This window comes from Tubulanus polymorphus, chromosome 2 (genome assembly GCF_964204645.1).
Source record: "Tubulanus polymorphus chromosome 2, tnTubPoly1.2, whole genome shotgun sequence".
NCBI classification, from domain to species: domain Eukaryota; kingdom Metazoa; phylum Nemertea; class Palaeonemertea; order Tubulaniformes; family Tubulanidae; genus Tubulanus; species Tubulanus polymorphus.
Window position 1 is genome coordinate 23,312,286 of NC_134026.1, and position 20,499 is coordinate 23,332,784.

Sequence of the window (20,499 nt, forward strand, 5' to 3'; positions counted from 1 at the left end):
AGTAAATCTAAACCGTCAAGTGCTGCCCCTATATATATATCGTTGACTCGCACACCGCAGTATGAATATTGCTACAAGAGTTAGTTCATTTGTTTACCGCTAATGATATGTATAGGGGCAGCACTTGACGGTCGAGATGAATTGAGATTCTCATATTTCAATATCACCACTATACTTAACAGAAGAAATAGAGGTTTTTCTCATATTTTCACCCGTAAACCGCACGGGAAGATTTCGCTTGCCAGGGTTTGTTGTTATCAACCACTACATTGAGCTGGAATCTTGTTTTAAAGGAACCACAAAAAGAAACCACCATATTCGTCAATATCAATTGAGCTTTTATTTACAATTCTTGACAGTCATCAGGCATTTAACTATTTAGTCATATAAGCTTTAACATCAACTTACTGAATCGGGCACAATGGAGCAAATAAGAAATAAGCCATTTTCCAGATGGCAAAATGATTCATCCTCAATGGTAGGAATTCCCAAAAGGTAAAGTATTTTTCTGGGACAGACAGTTTTTTAAGCTCTGATGTGCGTTCATAGACTGGCCCAACTGTTCGCATTTTGATGACTAGATATAATGTACACTAAAAAATCATTTGACTTTGATATACATGTGGTTATCAACATTAATGGGACTGAATATAAATTGAATATCAACATTGTCAAGTCATTAAAACTGAAGCTGCCTTATTCTCAACATAGTCCATCGCTTTTTGCTTCACCAAATTCAGACTGTCCTCATCACCATATTTCTTTTCAAACTCCATGTATTTTTTGAAGAAAAATTTCATCTTGAAGGCGGAAAAGCCAAGATTTATCACTCTTTCGAATAGGGCTCTGGAAATAAGGACGGAATCGCAAACATATTACTACATACTAAATAAAATCTATTCTGTCACAATGTTAACTAACTTTAGGTTTAGTTCCTTACCGAACTGGTTTCATATCTCCTTGCAAAATTAACATGTCTATGTACACGGACCATAAATCTGTTCGTTTGGGGTAGTTACTGACAATATTCTCAAACATGGTGATGCCTCTTTCTGGTTCTCCGTGCTTGAATTCAAGTTTGGCGAAGTTGGATATAATCTCAACATCTAAAATACAAAATTGACAACTGTTATCTATTTACCAAGGAATCTGCTGAAAAATACTGATGTAAAAATCCCTCAAACTTACGATCTCTTTTCTCCAGACATTTCAGAGCTCTTTGCAATAACTTTCTTGCGGAATCAAATCGTTGCTGTTTGTAGTAAAATAAACCAAAGTTCACCCAAACTTTCTTCTGAGAACTGAACCGTTTCAACATTTTGTTGTACAGCAATTCAGCAGCCTGAATTAACGAGAGTGAATGATGAATAACCGGTTCATCTCGTCAAACAATAACGCACTATTTTCATTAGAAATCAAATCATTTTCACTTTACCTCGTGTTTCTCTGAACTGATATAAATTCCAATCAATTGTTGGAAGACTTCGAAGGGCTCATTATGTTGTACAGCTCTATCAAATACAGCTTTCAAGTCTTCCTCGGAGCCATAAGTGCTTTCAACATTCATCATAGCACCCCATACATTCAATTTCTCTTGCTCTTCCCTAAAATGATTCAAATACCAATATAGTAACAGCAGTGAACCAGCACTGAATGGCGGAAATTAAAGGAAACATATATCATTAATCAACAATGAAGTTTTAATCATCGCGATTCACTCTACAACTGTGGTTCTATAAATCATTTGACGACTCACTACTGAGAGTCTCGTAACATTAATTGGTCACACCAAAACTAGACTAGTCTAAATGAATTTTTGGCCATACACATATGACTCAATTTTAACATTTGAACATACCTGAATGAGATGGTTTTTAGAGCACGTTCTGCCACGGCGCGTGCTTTATCGATTTCGGCTGTCTCCAAATGGAAAGCCATATATCTGATCCACACAATTGAGCTGTTTGGAGATTGGAGCACAAGTCGATCATAGTCGGCTGCTGTTTCTAGTATATTCTGACCTTTAAGTGCCAACTTCTCATTCTAAAATACAGTGAATACATCAGCAATAAATGAATTACCCAGTATACATCAATAGATCCTATCACATACTTCAGGTTAACATTACATTTTCCAGTTTAAACTCAGAATTGAACAAGGCTCTACTGTACACACCTCAAAAATCTTTTTTTCTTCTTCAGCCTTTTCTTTTGCCTTTTCTTTCTTAGTTTTCTTTTGAATGGGCTGAAAATGTGAATTCAAGGCTTTACAAAAATCTTCAAAAAATTATACGCATCTATCAACGGAACATCCCATACCTGCACTATTTCCTCTTCATCGGATTCGCTCTCAGAGTCCTCCGATTCATCATTTTTCTTAGTAGCGATCAGTGCCGGTGGTTTGTACAAATTATCCCAAGAAAAATCTGTTGAAAGTGTTAATCTTAACGGGCCTTTTTTATTGTGTTGTTCATTAATATCCTCTACACCACTGTCTTCATCCTCATTGACGGATAGCAATCTCTCTCTTTGCTTCTTAGGTTTTTCAGAATTATAATCTGTCTCGCTACATTGAGATATAGTACGTTTTCTTTTCCTAGATTCTTGTCTATCAGATGGTTCACATACTTCTACTTTCACACCTGTGTCTTCTTCTAACATTGATATCTGAATGCTCTTATCGCTTTTGTGTAAACTAAATTTTTGTACGAATGAAAAAAACATGATTGTACAATACATATTTTATCAAATGAAATCTGTTCTAAAATGTACAAAATGACTGGAAGTGTACCTGAGGGTTTTGACAGCAACACGGGCACCAAACGGTAAATCTTTACCAACGTTGCACATTTTCTCAAAGTTAACCTGACCAAGTTGATTTTTCGATAACCTAAAAAGGTGCGTATTAGAGTTCATAAATTGAAAGATTTATTTTGCTTTTTATGAAGTGATAAACGCAATATATTTTGTCTATGATAAGAAGTAGGGATACATACCACACTGATTTCCCATTAGGAGTTGATGCATTAATGTAGGCATCAAGTACATCCCCAACTTTGAAGTCATTAAAGCATTTCTCATCCAGATTTTGGTGAAAAGTGGAGTTAATCCTAAAGGGATGACAAAACTTAATCAATTATCTTGTCATTGATTTAATTCTTTGATCCTAGATTTCAGTAAAATGTTGATATGAACTTACTTTTCTTGTAGAAGTGACACTATCCATATTTTCTCTTTATCTTGGCCGAAAATAAAGCATTGAGTTAAATTCTTTTGTTTCAATCTTTTTTGACACCTTACACCACCAACTTCATCAATACTTGCAAAACCAATCATACCATTAGCCAGCAATACCGATGCACCTTTACTCGTAACTTCTGTCACTTGACAGTGAGTAACTGAGCAAGGAAGGATATCAATGCGACCTGGATAGGAGAGTTATTTAAGTGATCAACTGGTCGAAACATACTCATACCCAAATTCTATCACAATTAATATTGCATACCAATCATGGATAATTCTAGATGATTCGCACTTATAGTTCTAACCACGGTCGCTTTACAAATCGTACCAATGTGAAAACTTTTTTTGGGCTGTTGCAATACCTGTAAAGAAATTCAACTTTCCAATTTGAGGAACTAGCACAAATAAAGAATATTTGAATTGACAATTATAGATTGAAACATTGATCTTTTAGATCAATTACAGTATTCGATCTTACCTTTAAGTCTGTTGATTGGTTGAGAAGGAATATTTTTCCAGACACTTGTGGTGTTACTCTAACATCCATCACTTTGCCATTCTACAATAGAAGGATTCATGAGAATAATTCAATCCTAACTGTAACCTGCAAGTCTCAACATAGGTAGGTATACATTACCTCAGTAACAAAGACTTGAACTTCATCGCCTGCTTTAAACATGCCTCCAGGAGACTGTTCATAGGCAGCTAATAAACTTTTCTTTGTAATTTCCCCAGATAGTTTACTGTAAAAAATATGTAAGATTTAGTAGTAGATTATGCACAATTTGTTTTATTGAATTGTATAGCAAACTGACCTTGGCCTCAGACTACAGTCAACCATGGAAACAGATACCCCGGGATGAGTTATTGCTAACCTCCTGTAATAAGATATTAACAATGATGAAGTCCTAAATGTTTTTGAGAGATTGCAGACAACAAACACTTTAACAGAACGAAGCACTTACACTTGCGTTTGTACACATCGGAAACCAATGACAACTATTTCTATCTCTCTACCGACTGAATATTTCTTGAATGGTTTTGTTCCCTGAAATGAATTTTCACTGGAACATAAATCCTGATTACCGGTTTCAAATAGAATATATCATTTGGAACCAGCACACAAAACAACATACCCGTTGAGGGTTGTCATAAACCTCTGTAGCATACACTCTCCCAGGAACATCACCGATCTTTATGTTCATTTGATATGGCAGAATCTTAGTTATTCTAAATATCGATACAATACCCAGGGTTATATAAACCGTTTACAACAAATTTCTCAAAATTCCATATCTATGACTAGTTTTACTTACTTGGCTTTGTGGTGAGAGCCAATTTTTAGATCATGAGAATGATTTTCAGTCAACGGTGCATCAACTGAATAAGCGGCCAATTTCTCATAGTGTTGTATGCCAGCAATAATTTCATCCTCAACACTGTGAAAGATTTCATTATTAAAAGGTAAATCAAATCGTGAGATATTAACACATTAAATGATACATTATGGTTTAGTCAAAGCTTTTTCACCTTTTTATCACAACTTTGTTTACTTGACCGATCTGGAATGATTTCTCTTCAAGGAGATCATTCATATGCTGCAAAGAAAAAAAAACTTCCAGTAACGGGTACATAATAATCTGTATTTAAATTAGCCTTGCAAAGGTATCTGTAACTTACTCTTTTTCCCGGGATGTAGACAAGTCTACCAACAGCATGGCCTTTCAACAACACAAGTGCAAAATCTTGCTTTATCAACTGCACTTCTGAGCTCAAAACTTGTCCTACAATGACTTTGTTGGCTTTGTTTTCTACCCGATTCTGTATACAATTCACAAGCTTCGGATCGAGAGATATTTCTAAACATTTCGATGAGAAATCGATAAACAAAACAACTGCATCCATTGTGTTGCCGACCTCACAATCCACTCCTAACCAAACAAAGAGATTTGAGTATTATGCTCTGTATTCTTACATGGGTAACAAATTCTAAGTTAAATCAACTAACCTATCATGTGCTCATAAATGCAAATAGCTCCAATGTTTGATTCCACTTTGCATACAGTACCAGAGACAGTTTTCTTTACAATCTTTGCTTTTACAATCTGACCAACCTGATACTTGCAGATTGATAATTTTTCCGCTGAAATAGAAGATAGCACAATCAAAACAAACAGAAAATCAATATAACAGTTTATAAGTAATCATATATCATACATAATTCGTTTAATTATTTTTCCACAGGATTCTGCATGCATAAAAATATACCTCTAGCGAATTCAATATATTGACGTTTTTCTATCAGATAATTTCTTAACAGTTCAACAGCTATATTTGGGTCCTGGTGGAAACAATGAGACATTTTTAAGCTCAATATGCAACGTTTCTTCTCTGCATCAACCTCCATCACCTTCACAGCGACTGATTTGCCTTCTGTAAGTAACGGTTTAAAGACCTGATCCTGGCCCCTTACATCACTAATAAACTGCAAAACAGGACAATTTTACGAACTATAGATGACTTTATCAGTCAAAAATTCCAACAGCTGTATTTCATTTAACATGGAAACAAACCTTATTAGGCACCAATCCATAATATCCACTATTGAGTTTAATGAAGCAGCCTATATCACTAGATTGTTGTACAATTCCTGGCAATATTTGTCCAACCTAAATACATGTAAAAAGATCTTCGTATAACAATTAATTCTAGAAACTACATACCGGAATATAAACCTTAAGGCTTCAGGGACCTATTTCATACCTTGATTCGATCGAATGACTTTGGTAACACGCCATCCTTCGCTGCTTGAATCATTGATTTTTTAGTTGTGAGAATCTAGTAAAAATATGTTAAGGCGAACAATGCATGCTTTGGAATTAGATGAACAATTCCAGCACTGTTATATATGTATGAAAAGGATACCAGATCACTGCTCTTCTGCGTATAACAAACTGCATCATCAATAACATCACCAGGTTTGTACATTGTGAAGAGTAAATCAGAAGTTGCTGCAGAATCAGTGAGATACGATTTTGGAATCTTCGCTAGAATTCCGCATGGCTTATGGAGTTTCACAATAAGACCATCATCGGTTTTTTTGATAACAGCACATTTCACTATAGTCGTTATACACGCTTGAAACTTATCACTGATGCAAGAATCCTGAAATGGCAGTCATCATGATTTATTACTGAATCACACATTAGCTGTGTGTTCTATTTCAAAATAACGAAGATTTACTTACTTCTGGCTTCGCTGAAGGCTTATTACTTTCTAACTGGGACACAATGATTTCATCTTCAGCACAACTACATAAGAAAGAAATGAATTAAATACACGCATTTTTCATTTTTCCATCAGATCGATGTAGGATAAAGTTTAGGCAAACAGACTGAAATGCAATGTTTCACATACCTATGCACTTTGACATCTAAGAACTTTCCATGGTCAAATGATAATCCACCATCCAAATCATTCATGTGCTAGAAAATATACATACCCATAAACAGAAACAAATGACCAGCATCAACCAGAAATTTAGATAGAAAGGGCATCTCAATGATATATGTAAGAAAATCTATCAGTGTTTGACTTACCTGCTTAACAGGAAGGTAGGCAATTATGCTTGCATCATTCACGTTTAATGACACAATGCAATATTCACTCTTGACAAGAAGCACTTCTGCCTTCAATGACTTCATATTCTATAATGATTATCTTAAAATAATAAGAAATCCATCAAAATGGCAATACACTGGGATATGATATTTGTTAGGGTACCTTCAGTGCCTTAATGCTTGTTTTCCATTTCTTGACTGATTTCACCAGTTCAGGACAGAGAGAAACTTCTACTAGATGTGACTGAATATCAATGTCAAGCACAACTGCATCCACCTCTGATCCTTCTTCAAATTCTGTCCCTGGAAAGAAGATTAAAGAATCAAAGGCTTCAATTTATATACCTCAATAATGGAATTTTACCTTTACATTATTAAATGCACACATACCTTTTGAGTACTTGGTGGAACTAGTTCCAGTTATAACTGAATTTATGAGGCATTTTATTTTTTCACCATCAATACTATGTACTGCAGCTTTAACAATAGAGCCAGGTTTCAATTTGCTGAACTTTGTTTTTCCTAGAGAGAAGAAAATCTTTATCAATGCAAAGCAATCAAGCATATTCCTATCATTTGCAAAGGTTTGTCAAAGATAAACTTTTCAGTTACCTTTGAAGACCGATTTTAATATGAGCTTTCGTTCTGCTAGGCAGTTTTCTAACATTTCAACTGCATCTAGTTCATTCTTCTCTTTGTCATAGCAGTCGCTCATTTTCAGACTAAACCGAACTCTCCCAGACACCTCATCGAGTTCAATGATCTTTGGTTTTACCGACTGACAGAAACGATACACTTTCATTGGATTGGCACAGTAATTGTCACATACATCCTGTTAAGACAGAGTTTCAAAACACTACATTTCAATTACCATTTCACCAGTTATGCAAACAATTACGTAGGTTTTACTTACTTTTGAAAGAACAAGTCCATGCAAATCATTTGGTAATGAAACAAACACACCATACGATTCACTTTTATGAATGATTCCAGAATAACAGGAACCCTCCTGTGTAAAGCAAAAAGCAAAACAGTTAATAGTGGAATATCGTAAATCATCATAAAAGCTAAATTAACCAAACACTCTGCATATGAATAACCATCTCATAAAACTCAAATGGTCCTCTAAGGATTTTCAAATCCAGCAATAAACACAAATCTTTAAATCACTATTACCTGTAAATCTTCAAATTTTTCAGGAATCAGGTTCTTCTCCTTGGCTTGAATCAGAGACTTCTTCAATGTCAGTGTCTTAAACAGTGTTAAAGTCAGTAAACACTGGCTGCACGTATTTGTCTATGTTTTCTGATCTCTACGATTGCTAAGGTTTTTTCTAACATAAAAGGATACAATAATATTGTGCTTATTCCAACACATAGCACCTTTGATCACATCTCCAAGCTGGTACATATTCAAAAGAGGGCGACAATTCTCCAGAGAATCGGATAAATGATGTTTTGGAATTATCGCTGGCAATCCACTTGAAATCAATCTCACACGAAGTCCTTTATCTGATTTTGTAACAATTTTACAATCGTCCAAAGAGTTCATCTCTAACATTTCTAAGGCATTATGTTCCTTTTCAGAAAACGCTGCTATATCGGCTGCCTTCAGCTTCAATCATAGATAGAAATATCAATGCATGCATGCATCACCTTTCATGATTTGCGCCTAGTTAAAAAACAGAGTAATGCTCACCCTGAATGATAATGTCACTCTTTCTTCAGGTTCTACATCAAGAACCTTACACTTTACAACTTGTCCACTATGAAATACCTGAGTTGCATCAACAAGTCCAACAGTATTCATCTCTCTTTTCAGAACAATACCCTGAAATGATACCGGCATTGAGATTCAGTGACTAGTGTACCAACAAGCCAGATACAGTTGTAACTAACACCTATTTACCTTCATATGGTTATAAAATCCGACAAGAACATAATTCTGGAAAGGCTTCAAAATATAACCAAGCACAATATTCCCGGGCTTGAAATCATTAATCTCTTTAACAATAGGTATCTCAGATGTTACCAGCGACTTCTTGTTTGTAAGAATAGCTTTATGACCTTCAATCTTCAAGATCTAAAAAGGACAGAAATCTAATCACTTATCTTAGAAAGACTGGGATCATTTGAAATTACTACATAAAATGCGTGTACTGATATTGGTCTTACCCGACAGGTGAGTTTTTCACCTTCAGTGAAGAATTTCTCCGGATGCTGTATGGTGGCATCTGAATAGTGCATCGGAAAGATCAATCCACTCAACCAATCTGACAGCTTTACCACCAAACGTTTAGGTTCTAGCTTTTTAATCGTGACCTAAAATAACCATATTTCACATTGAAATGAGGGGGGCTAGTTTCACATTTTATGTTACCCGCAAGTATTTATTGTCAGTTAGTTTAAAACAAAATAACTCAAACCTCAACAATGTCCCCAATATTGATATCAGCAAGACTCATATATTTCATTTCAATCACATTCCTTAAAGTAAAAGAATTAGAAAATAATTTCAATAATAGTTTTATAGTCAAGATGGAGTATATAGTCTGGATCTTCAAACAAGTTAGTTTATTAGCTACTCACTTTTTCATGCTAAGCCTGGCTTGGTTATCGATGAAATCGAAATCAATAACACGGCATCTGGAATTAGAAATGGTTTAAAATACCAAATAGCCATATTTATGAAGAATTATGTAAATTATGTAACAAAATAGATTTAGAAATAGACAGCCATATCCTTACTTCACTTTTTGATTGATATGAAAATCATTGAGTGGTTGTGAGTCTTCATTCACAGTTTCATCGCTTATCTCACGAACCTGATAATTTCAGATAAACAAACCCAAAAAAAGCGATCAATTAGTTGGTGAGATATTTAATTGGATTATGAATGGATTAGATCTAGGTAAACCCATATAGATATTCAAGACAAGGGCAGTAGATTTGAATTTGGTAAGTGAACTACATGTATATTGATCAGAATTATAAATTTGTCACAGTATTGAGTATTGACTGGGTTGGATAACATGTGACAGATGTATAGGGATTGATGTATGACACATATGGGTTGCATGTGGGACATGCACTGGTGACTACAACTATAGATGAGTCCAAAACAGTGTAAACTCATCACAAATGGGTCCAGATTTTCGTATTTTAACTAAATATACCAACAATTGTGCAATGAGAAATGTAAAACACAATTATTCTGTATTTACATTCTAAAAAGTCTGACTACATCATTTCGATGACACCTATATCGACACCTTCATAATGGACTATTCCAGATGTTCAAATGATTTTTCTATAGTACTGTAGTACAATCAAACAAACACATGTTGCTCGAGCTCAGGGAATAACGGCATATTCTATACATATAGGCATCTCGACATACATTTCGCAATAAGTGGCACCAAATAACTTTCGACTACAATAAGAATATGTAAAATTGAGGAGAACTCATAAAGCTCGGCGTATTTGAAATTTTGTAAGATGATGGCTAATAAATATCCCGACTACACAAAACCATGGAGACATTCAGATATATCTTTTCACGTCGAAGGAAAGATCGTACACGCGAATAAGACGATATTGTCGATGTGGTCGCCGGTATTTGAAGCGATGTTCACGAACGATTTCAAAGAGAAACACGCATCTGAGATTAAACTACCAGGAAAGGATTACAATGATATACTGGAACTATTGCGAGTCATACACCCACCAAACAAGAAAATTGATGGTAAAATCAAATTTTTTTTTCATTACATATGTTCTTGTACAGTACTTGCTAGTTGAAAAATCCCTAAAATAAAGAGTTATGTATGAAATCATCTAAATGCAATAAATATGCAGCTAAAACCAAAAATAATTGAATGTTTTATCTAAGCAGGAGATATGCAGAAATAACATAATATTGAAATCATGCATGCGCTTCTTGAGCTGGCAGCTGCAAATTTAGATGCATTAACCATGTTAGTCATCACTATTGAACTTATTGGTACAATGAAATTATGCTTTAACTGAAGAGATTTATTGATAATGATGATGGATTGATTTTTCTGTTCATAAGCCCACCCGCTATAACAGATGTTCCGTATTATTGCCTACATGTACATGGAAACCATTTCGGTTTCACATCTCAAGACATTTTAGCTGGCAGAGCATAATCACCAAAAACAATAATGAACCAGTATTCTGTTTCAACAGTCACCACAAACAGTCAACAGTAAAATATTTAATGACAACAGATGTTTGGGTAGCTTTCAATAAATTGATGTGTTATTAGTGAACCATATTGTTGACTCAGCTGAGCCAGCAGGAAAATGTAGATTACTAACACACGTTGAATATTTGTTATCGAGCCTGAGATGACAATAATTACGTTCGCCTTCATATTGAAGACCCATAAACATAACAGTTTAAGGTTAATATTTGACAACGCGTTGTCAATTTTTCCATTTGCAAAGTTGTGAAAAAACTACAAAAACTTCAACTCAGATATGGACACCAATGTAATGGCGAACACTAATTCACATTCTAAATCAATAACGTTATCATATGAATTGTATTTTGTGGCTACTATTATGCACATGTGAGTAAAACACAGCTGCTAATATCAAACGCTTTTTTTCAGATATCTTATATCATTTTTGAAATTAGTGAAGTAACATTCTTATTTAGCTGATTTTATGTACAGTTTATGATACATATACTTTTAGATTGAGATATGTATATTTTCAGGGAATTCTGTCTATAAGTTACTACCACTGGCGAGGGAATACCAGATGTTTGTTTTAACGGAAAACTGTGAAGAATATTTACTAACGCTGCCACCTAGCATGGAGCACTTGATCATAGCTGAGGAATACAACCTGCCAAAACTACTAGATAAATGTATCAGTTTTGCATCGAATGTCAAACTGTGTGACCTAGAATCACGAACAGAATTCAAACAACTCGAACAAACGACGATGATCGAGTTGCTTCGACGTAAAATACAAACTCTTGAAACGAAACAAAAGGCACTGAAAACTATCCATGAAATCGTCAGTGGCGACCGTCCTCACTGGAGATATGACTGCCTCGATGAGAGTCGCGGTGCACACAAACAACGCTCAGATATCTCGTGCGATGCCTGTTCATATTGGATGTGCGATGAAGTCCGAAAGAAATGTCGACAAATAATGGAGAATCTAAACTAATCATTTATAGAAATTACTTAATCATTTTTAGTATTTACATTATTTATTTATGGAGTTTCAAACTATTTTCATTTATGCGGTGTATAATCAATAGGAAACTGGCATCTCACCAGATAGCCCGATAAAAAGTCATACTATATCAAAATAACTTCCACACACAAAAATATTTGTGGTTTGTCCAAATAGCTAAGGTAAGAAACCCTTTATATATAGGATTGTAACAAACGAGTAGTACAAACTAAGAACTTGATGTAACGACGACCCACTACAGTTGTAGCATAAATTTTAGTTAACCTTATTGATATTTATCATTGATTTATTCATAATACATGGAATGGTTTTGGGTTGAAGATATAGTTTATTTGTCAAAATTTTATTCAATAAAGCTTTAAAAAACAAACACTTCCAAGTTTTCGCAAACAAATACCAGCATTAAGCAGGACGATTTATTACTTACAGGGACAAATCCTTGGACATCTTTGCTTAGTTTTACGAGTAGTCCTTGCTTTTTTATCTTGCCGCATACTTTCACACTGTTGAAGATCTTTCCTCGAGGATAATCTAAATGCGTATCAGACGTTTGTGGATTTGAACCAATCAGATGAGGAAGCGTTGTCAAAACGACAGACTTTCTTGAAGGATGAACATACAGCACGCATGCAGTCACCTAATGTAATAGATGGATGGCATATGTCAGTACATTTTGGGAAAAGAAAAAAGATTTTAGGAAGAAATCCAAAAACGTATCTAAAAAAGAAATCATTACCTTTTGGTTTTTTTCATAGGATGAAACTTCTGATGCAAGATGTATCTGATGAATACTACATTTAAGCATATCTGAATATTTCACACTTATTCCATTTTCAGCAACCTGTACATATGATAGAAAAGCCAAATAATTTAGGACCCTCCAATGAAGATATAACCAAGAAGCGCTATAAACTAAACATGGACATCAAGTCCTTAAGGAACTTACTTATCTTTATTTGTCCCATGACAAGTGAAAAATATTTTGATTAGGGGCCCAGGGAAACCATACCCACTTGTTGAAATGCTTGATATTCTGATATTCTAATATTCAAAGACCTTGGGCTCAGTTCTATACAATGGTATCATCTTTAACCCACTGGTTAATTCAACTGAAAATGAATTGAGTTAGCCCCAGGTTTAAGTTAATACCAGTCAATGAAACTGGGCCCTGGTGAACAAAATTATTTAAATGAATGACCTTGAACGAACTACATTCATACATTGGTGTTCATACGACGACCAGCTTGTGTCATATCAACCAATTTTCCTTATGATGATGGGCCCTAGATTTCCCTTTAAAATGAAGATTTCAAAGAAGCGTAAAAAGTACAGATTTTGGTGAAAAACAATGACCATCAGTCAGCCATCTTGAATCTGATTGGGCCAGTTTTTGGGCTGTAGATATTTCTAGGGTAGATACATCCACTCGCCAAAATAACTGGATTCTGTCAATGAAATGAGGATGAAAAGTGAATGTAATAACCTACTGGAACTCACAGGCGGATTAAAAATAGGATACATTTCTATCATCCATTCATGTTAGTAATACATACCGACTGGACAGTTGTTTGCAAAATCATTCCAGGCAATAAACTTGAGAACGGAATGGAAGTTGGTGTTCTAGCAGCTTCAACAACTTTAGGATCGACAACGACCTGAGTTACACGTAATCGACCATCTTGTCTGTTCAGATCATCTTTGACCAGGCAGTTCAGGTATTCTCCAATAACCAAACCTTTTTCTGTACAATAATAAAACTTATTTACAAAAAGCCGAGACAAATCTAGCACAAAATTAACCCATCCGAAGGGACCTACGATTTTTTTTGTTTTTAACATATTTCTCTGCAGCGTTTGTAGTTACAAATGCCTGAATGCCCTTAATGCCAAGATCTACTATGTATCCATGATCCTCGATGCTCGATACAAAGCCACCGATTACCTGAAACAAAAAATTATTTTTTCAGGAGAAAATTTCATAAAACTGAAAACGAACTTGATTTCAGTCACTGTCATCCAAACGCATGAATAATGTGCCCCAGTGGCCCGAAAAAATGGCTAGGGCTGACATCATAACCATGAAAATGAATTGTACCAAGATTATGCAACTGGAGTTAAGTTTTCAAACTCAATTATTACGAGGTAGGTTTTAGCTCCCAAAATGATGCAAAATTGTGTTAACAGTAACAAGCAACTAACCAAGAGAGCTAGTGACAAAATGGACTCTTAAACGAGTCACTGATAAATATTTGCTTTACCATTCCTTTCATTAGATCCGCAGCCGCTATCTGGTGGTTGACCTCTTTTGGATTCAGAGTAAGCTCAAACCATCGTTTGTTCTTCTTTTCTGTAATATCTTTAACCTTACATCTCACAACTGTGCCTATTTCAAATAAATCTTGTAAACCACACACGTCCTAGGAAAAAGAATACAATAACATTGAGTTGGTTCAGAATTGATTTGTCGTCCAAAACATGTTCTACTGGGTTAGAGAACCAGTCTCGTTTTAGTAAGGAATAACATTTCAAAAACCATTTTGGCTACAATCTTAGGCCAATTCAATGAGTTTGTCTTTACACTAGGCCCAACTGTACGAAAATCAGATGCTATCTGTATAGTTCTCACCTGTTTGTCGGAATCATTTTGTGTCAATGACTGAAGGTTTTCCGTATACACATCACAAATATCAGTAATAGCAACACATCCGGTAACATTGTTAGATAAGCTCACGATCAGCTTCAAATCCTGGACGTCTTTCACCCGACCCAACAGTAACATATTCTGAGTGACAGCTGGTGAAACGAGCCGTTCTATAACTACGTGTTTGAACTCATCTTGTTCGTCATCTTGTTCTTCTAGTTTCGCCTTTTTACTTTTCTTGTCGTCTCTTTTGTTCAATTTTCTTTTCTTCGCAACTTTTTTATCAGATTCCTAAAATTAATTAATAAACTCTATTTCACATTGTTATCAAGTTGAAGGAGGCTAGTATAGATTTATTTGATTAAAACTTACAGAAGTTTGATGAGCTTTGAATAAATCAGGTATATGCTTTTTTGTCGAAACTGTTGCATTCTCTTTTTCTCTTTTCAAAGATTTCTTCCCACCTCTTGGGAAATCTTCGATTATCTTAGACATCTCTTATCGTAAAGAAAATCATATATATTTATACCAATGTACCGGATGTGGTTTGTGAAAGAAAGTGGATATTTTGCCAATATGGCATAATTTCAGTTAACGCTATTTTGCCAATAGCTATATACAATAAGATATACCGGTACTAATAAAATATTACAATAAAATCATTATATTGGGTTTAGGGTTGGTTTCGATAGGGTTAGGGTGTAGAAGGTCCAAAGGGTTAGGTTTAGGATTAGAGTGAGATTTAGGGTCCGTTTTTACCCCTAGGGATAGGGTTGTGAGGCTATATCTAGTGAAAACTTAGAGGTGGTAAGCAGTGAGCTCAGTGTTCTAGTGGAAAGACGTTAGGCTAGCAATCTGCTGGTCCGGGTTCGAATCCCGCTCTATCCTCCTATAACTCTCGTCTCTCATCAGAACGCACCGTTGGCAAAATAGCGTTAACAGGAATAATACTGCATTGGCAAAATATCACCTGCCATTGTGAAAATATCTGATCGTAACTAAACCAGACGGTCACCGACAAACAATAGTGTAAAAATTATCAACTAAACTTAACTGAACCAAGTTTAGCACAGAGCAGTTAATCATGCAATACGCCACTGCAGCGAATGTTTTTGACGGATATGATGGATGATGATTGGTGCGAATAATAGCGTCAACTAAATTTTCGGTAAATAGTATGACCAACTAACAACAGTCAACCAGAGCAAAAACTATCCTCTAATTTTCCCCATTCGAAAATTATATGCCTTTGAGAAATGAATTATCTAAATCATGTATATGTCAGCGCGTTACCTTGTTTTACGGAAGGGTTACTGCAAATATAAACAGATTACCGACAGCATAAAAACACGTGCGTATTCGGCATTTAGGACAGTATAGTGCTGCCACCTTCGTTCGAAGACATTCGATTGCTAGCGAGTGAGTGAGCAGAGTAAGCAGGGTTCGAACCCAGTTTGGATGATTGTTAATTGATTCCATGGTAACGTTTAAAGATGGCGACCTCCTTGTAACTTTTGTTGGCCCTAACTTAAAAATTCCAACACATGACGACCAATTTCCATCGTTGAACTTACCGATCAATATTCTAAACGAACCCAAATCATTGAAAGGTAGCTGTTGTTCTTTTAAAAAACCTGCAATTGAATTGAAGTTAACATAGGCCTAGACCAACAAGCTGAAAGCTGAATTAAATTGAATTGTAAATAAATTTTATTAATTGTTGGTTTGGTATTGGATGTTTTTCTTCATCCGCTCTTTTAAATTAAGACTTTTGAATTTAGTCTTTTTAGTTTGATATCTGTTTGTAGGGCCTAAGTATTTTGCTTTCCATGAAATAGAATTGAACTTGAAACTTGACACTTTTCCCGCTGCTGGCTGGCCTTTTTTATGTGTGTCCTGATGACTGGCTGACCAGCTGTCCTCTGCGGGAGACAGACCGGCTGGTAGGATAAATATTGATTCAGTTGTGGGGGTAGTTGAGGCAATGACTGCTCCAAGGGTTAGGCATACAAATTTTATGTAGTAACGCATAGGCCTGTATGACCTACTAACTTCCAGACTGGGTAAAATTAGGACTCAATCCCTTTCTTTCAGAGTTCTCAACATGGATTCATTGAGAAAGATACAAGATCCGAAAGAGCTTTTCATTCTGAAACAGAAAGCAGCAAAATATTACCAAGAAAATGCTGTACCATCAAAAATGGAAGAGATCCTAAATACCATGTTTTTTGATGACCCAGATGATGTGTTTGGCCATTTGGTAGGTGATGAATCTAATAAGCGTAGCTGGTGAATATAGTCAAACAAAGCTGACTAATAGGGCTTATATTTATTCTATCTATTTTCAGACTAATTATTTTGAGAAATTTGCTAAGCCAGCTGTGATATCAAAAATCAGGGCAAGAGAAGTATTTGATAGTAGAGGACAACCAGCTATAGAAACAGACTTATTTTGTACAATAAAGAATAATGAAAAGGTACACACAGGGATTTGCATGTATAGACTACCGGGTAGGCCTGAAGATTGACTGATATTTGTAATTAAGTAAAATATTTATTGCAGTTAGTCAACCGGAATATTGTTGGAAATGAATGCTATTTGATGGATAATGTCCCTGCAACTGAGAAAGATTCGGATGATTCAGCAAGATATTCATCCATCGTGGCTGCTTTGCAACTTTTGATGGGAGATGTTCAAGACAAAGTGAAAGGCTTAAGTCCACTTAATCAAGATGAAATAGATGGAATTGCTTTGTAAGAAATACTTGATTAGATCTTGTTGTGAATAATAATTTGTATTTCTTTTTGATTTTGAAACTTTCCCAATTCTAGGAATGTAATAGAAGAATTACGTATAAAGGACCAAGAGGAGAAAGCAGCAGAGAATGCTGAGGTAGCACAAGAAAGTCAGTCAGCAGTACCACCAGCTGCATCTCCAAGTGCTGGCAAAAAATCAGCTAAGTATGTGTTATTTTACGTCCATTGACAAGGATAGCTTTTCTTCTTATTTCTAATTCCTTTCAATAGGATAAAGCAGCATTTTGTCCTCTTTATTTGTAATGTTATAGGGTCCAAAAGAGGTGAGAATTTAAATGTTACAGCATATTTGTTTACAACGCATGTGCATTTTAGTATCAAGGTTTGGGATTTACTAAGGATATGGTACCTATATTACACTTAAGTTATTTTTACATAGCTATGAAAATAACACATAGATAATCTACTATTACATAAAAACTAAATGGCTCGTAATATGTGCATAATTTAATCGTAACCATTATTCCATTGCAGATATGAAATTCTAAATTGTTCATAGACGTTCATGGTTCAGGCAGATGTAAGGTATATTATCGTACATTGCTCTGATTTTCTTATGATGTTTTTTTAGGGGAAAGAAAGGTCCTCCAGTTGTGATAATCCCTGATGAGCCAAGAGAAAAGTTGTTTCCCGGATGTACTGCGGTGTGCGCCATTTCTCAGGCGGTTTGCAATGCTGCTGCCATTGTCAGTGATATTCCACTTTACCAGCACATATATAACCTCAAGTTCAAAGAAACGGTTAGCATTATTTTACATGGCAGGTACAATGTATACTCCCTAGTGTCTAATTTGGACCTTTTTCATTATCATTCTTTTATTTGTAGCTAGCTGAATCAATAAAGCTCCCTTTACCAATGGTGACAATCATGCAAAGTGGTAAGGCTGCACCGGGCAAACAGAACTGTGTGAAAGAGTTTATGGTTATACCCAAACCAGATATGCCAGTTAAAGAGGTAATGTTTGAAAATTTTCAATCCTTTTAAACAGATTCCGTGGTATACTTGAATCATGTCAATGTCTTTGTATTTCAGAGTATCAAAAATATATCAAATATCTATCAAACAGTTCTGAAAACTTTATATACGAAACTGGGGGTAAGTTTCACAGCTGAAAATCTTGCACTAAAGTCTTGCAAAGTGACTAATACATTCTCAGAAAATAGTTTGGCAAAATCCATACATGTGTGTAAATGCACTGCGCAAGCCCCAAACCATAATTGTACAATCTACTTATATCCTGATTTTTTGATAAAAGCATGAAAACAGTGGCTATAGAAAACAACATCAAACCATAATTTCACAGGTGAACATTGTTGTATGTGTATAGGTGTCTGATGGTGACTTGCACGTTCTTTAAACTGTATCATGATTTTATACTTTCCATCTGCTTTCCATATTTTGTATGAATTATGCTTTGTGTGTATTATGGTTTGTCATCAAGCCAAGGCTTGTTTACCTTGATGCTGTGTTTTTGACAAGCCGTATGTACGTACTCATACATGTTGATACCATTAACTGCCACTCACATTTTTGTGTCTTTTTTGCATTTTAGGTCACCATAAAGAATGTTTCAGAATCAGGGGCTATTTGTCCACAGTTCGACCGACCAGAACAAGGTCTAGATGCAATACAGGAAGCTATCACCACTCTTGGTTTCACCCCAGGTGAAGACTTTCACATTGCAATCAATGCGGCAGGACACGAAATGTTTGATAGTGTAAGTACCAGTATTCTAATACATAAGAAGTAATAATTCTGTAAATCAATATACATTGCAATAAGGGTTTTAATCAGATTTTTTATAATCTACTGCAGGAAAAGGGCAAATATGAAGTGGTGACTGGTATGCAAAAATTACCGGATGATATGCCCGACTTCTGGGCAGAATTACTGGGTCGGTATCAATCAATTATAGCATTGATAGATCCTATTAGAAAGGAGGTAAGTAACAGACATTTTTAACCAGTTCATGCACACTTTGGTTTGACCCTCCGGTATGTTGTATATTTGAAATTTACTTTATTCCAGGATAAGGTGCAATGGATGGCAATTTGTGAGAGATTGTCTGAGCGCTGTTACATCATCAGTGATAACAAATGTCCTCGACCCGGATTATTGAAGGATAATGAACCTGTTGATGATTTCAAAACGAGCGCAGTTGTCATGAAAATGGAACAAATAACCTCTGTGTCTGATATCATCAATGCATCAAAAACAATGGAATGTAAGTAATTCTTACAGCTTTCAGTTCACTTACGTCCATAAATTTAAACGTTTTCGAATTTTCATAATTGAAGGACTACTTAATTTTTTCAGTTGCTTTCTCTTCTTGTATTTAAATGATTTAGTTTATTTCAGATAAAGAAAATCAGGTGATCATTTCCAGTAGTGTAGGGGATTCCAGTGATTCATTCATTACAGATTTAGTAAGTTCTTGTAAAATCAATTGATATTCCTCATTTACATTGAATACTTTCAATGATAATATATGAACTCCTTTGACGTTTCAGGCAGTTGGCATACAAAGTAGATTTCTGAAAACTGGATCACCGTGTCGTGGAGAGCGCGTTGCCAAGTTGAATCGTTTACTACAAATTGGAGAACAATTAGAGGAACAAAACAAATTAGTGAAATGGGATGAGCACATTTTCCCAAAACTATCTCTTCCTCCTCCTCCAGAGACTCCCGAAGGTGAAGCAGATGCGAACGCTGAACAAGATGCCAAGAAAAAATAGCTCATCTTTGGTGATTTAAAGAACTTTCTGTTTTTTTCATCAAAGTTTGATGTATGTGATGTCAGTGATGCGTAGCACTTTCAGAATGTATACAAACACCTTCAGATTACATAAAATTGTCTTTTTAACGTGATATTAAAAAGGATCAATAAATAAGACTTTCAAACCTAATCCGTCCAAATCGTTAAAATGCTATCACAAATTATTT

At 35.3% G+C, this 20,499-nt stretch overlaps 3 protein-coding genes across 4 annotated transcripts; 2 read left to right on the plus strand and 1 right to left on the minus strand.

The window, feature by feature from the left end:
* Positions 1 to 317: 317 nt before the first annotated feature.
* LOC141898631 (protein RRP5 homolog) lies at positions 318 to 16,088 on the minus strand. 2 transcript variants are annotated; one of them, XM_074784649.1, is made up of 47 exons: positions 16,032 to 16,088; positions 15,111 to 15,235; positions 14,724 to 15,029; positions 14,356 to 14,514; positions 13,916 to 14,039; positions 13,652 to 13,839; positions 12,835 to 12,939; positions 12,526 to 12,735; positions 9,610 to 9,686; positions 9,451 to 9,507; positions 9,288 to 9,348; positions 9,037 to 9,183; positions 8,771 to 8,944; positions 8,561 to 8,692; positions 8,213 to 8,476; positions 8,039 to 8,113; positions 7,776 to 7,871; positions 7,475 to 7,694; positions 7,253 to 7,384; positions 7,026 to 7,165; positions 6,842 to 6,949; positions 6,660 to 6,727; positions 6,490 to 6,553; positions 6,168 to 6,407; positions 6,006 to 6,080; positions 5,816 to 5,911; positions 5,511 to 5,727; positions 5,251 to 5,385; positions 4,923 to 5,173; positions 4,773 to 4,840; positions 4,559 to 4,681; positions 4,379 to 4,472; positions 4,208 to 4,290; positions 4,058 to 4,120; positions 3,880 to 3,985; positions 3,721 to 3,801; positions 3,505 to 3,604; positions 3,199 to 3,424; positions 2,996 to 3,109; positions 2,791 to 2,889; positions 2,319 to 2,694; positions 2,176 to 2,244; positions 1,859 to 2,043; positions 1,436 to 1,604; positions 1,189 to 1,342; positions 941 to 1,106; positions 318 to 846 (listed from the first exon to the last, which is right to left on the minus strand). In XM_074784649.1, the coding sequence occupies exons 2-47, from the start codon at positions 15,231 to 15,233 to the stop codon at positions 672 to 674; spliced, it is 6,495 nt and encodes a 2,164-aa protein (XP_074640750.1). In that variant the 5' UTR covers positions 15,234 to 15,235; positions 16,032 to 16,088; the 3' UTR covers positions 318 to 671. The 2 variants fall into 2 exon arrangements, with proteins under 2 accessions (XP_074640750.1, XP_074640749.1); XM_074784648.1 differs by lacking the exon at positions 16,032 to 16,088 and adding an exon at positions 15,709 to 15,823.
* LOC141898632 (BTB and MATH domain-containing protein 36-like) lies at positions 10,195 to 12,481 on the plus strand. Its single transcript, XM_074784650.1, has 2 exons — positions 10,195 to 10,606; positions 11,608 to 12,481. Exons 1-2 carry the CDS (start codon positions 10,360 to 10,362, stop codon positions 12,066 to 12,068), a joined length of 708 nt encoding a protein of 235 aa, XP_074640751.1. The 5' UTR covers positions 10,195 to 10,359; the 3' UTR covers positions 12,069 to 12,481.
* A 91-nt stretch (positions 16,089 to 16,179) lies between the features above and the next one.
* LOC141899687 (enolase 4-like) lies at positions 16,180 to 20,486 on the plus strand. Its single transcript, XM_074786121.1, has 13 exons — positions 16,180 to 16,348; positions 16,833 to 16,998; positions 17,087 to 17,215; positions 17,302 to 17,492; positions 17,571 to 17,699; positions 18,127 to 18,295; positions 18,382 to 18,510; positions 18,589 to 18,651; positions 19,109 to 19,273; positions 19,372 to 19,497; positions 19,585 to 19,780; positions 19,915 to 19,982; positions 20,067 to 20,486. Exons 2-13 carry the CDS (start codon positions 16,843 to 16,845, stop codon positions 20,289 to 20,291), a joined length of 1,746 nt encoding a protein of 581 aa, XP_074642222.1. The 5' UTR covers positions 16,180 to 16,348; positions 16,833 to 16,842; the 3' UTR covers positions 20,292 to 20,486.
* The last annotated feature ends 13 nt before the right edge of the window (positions 20,487 to 20,499 follow it).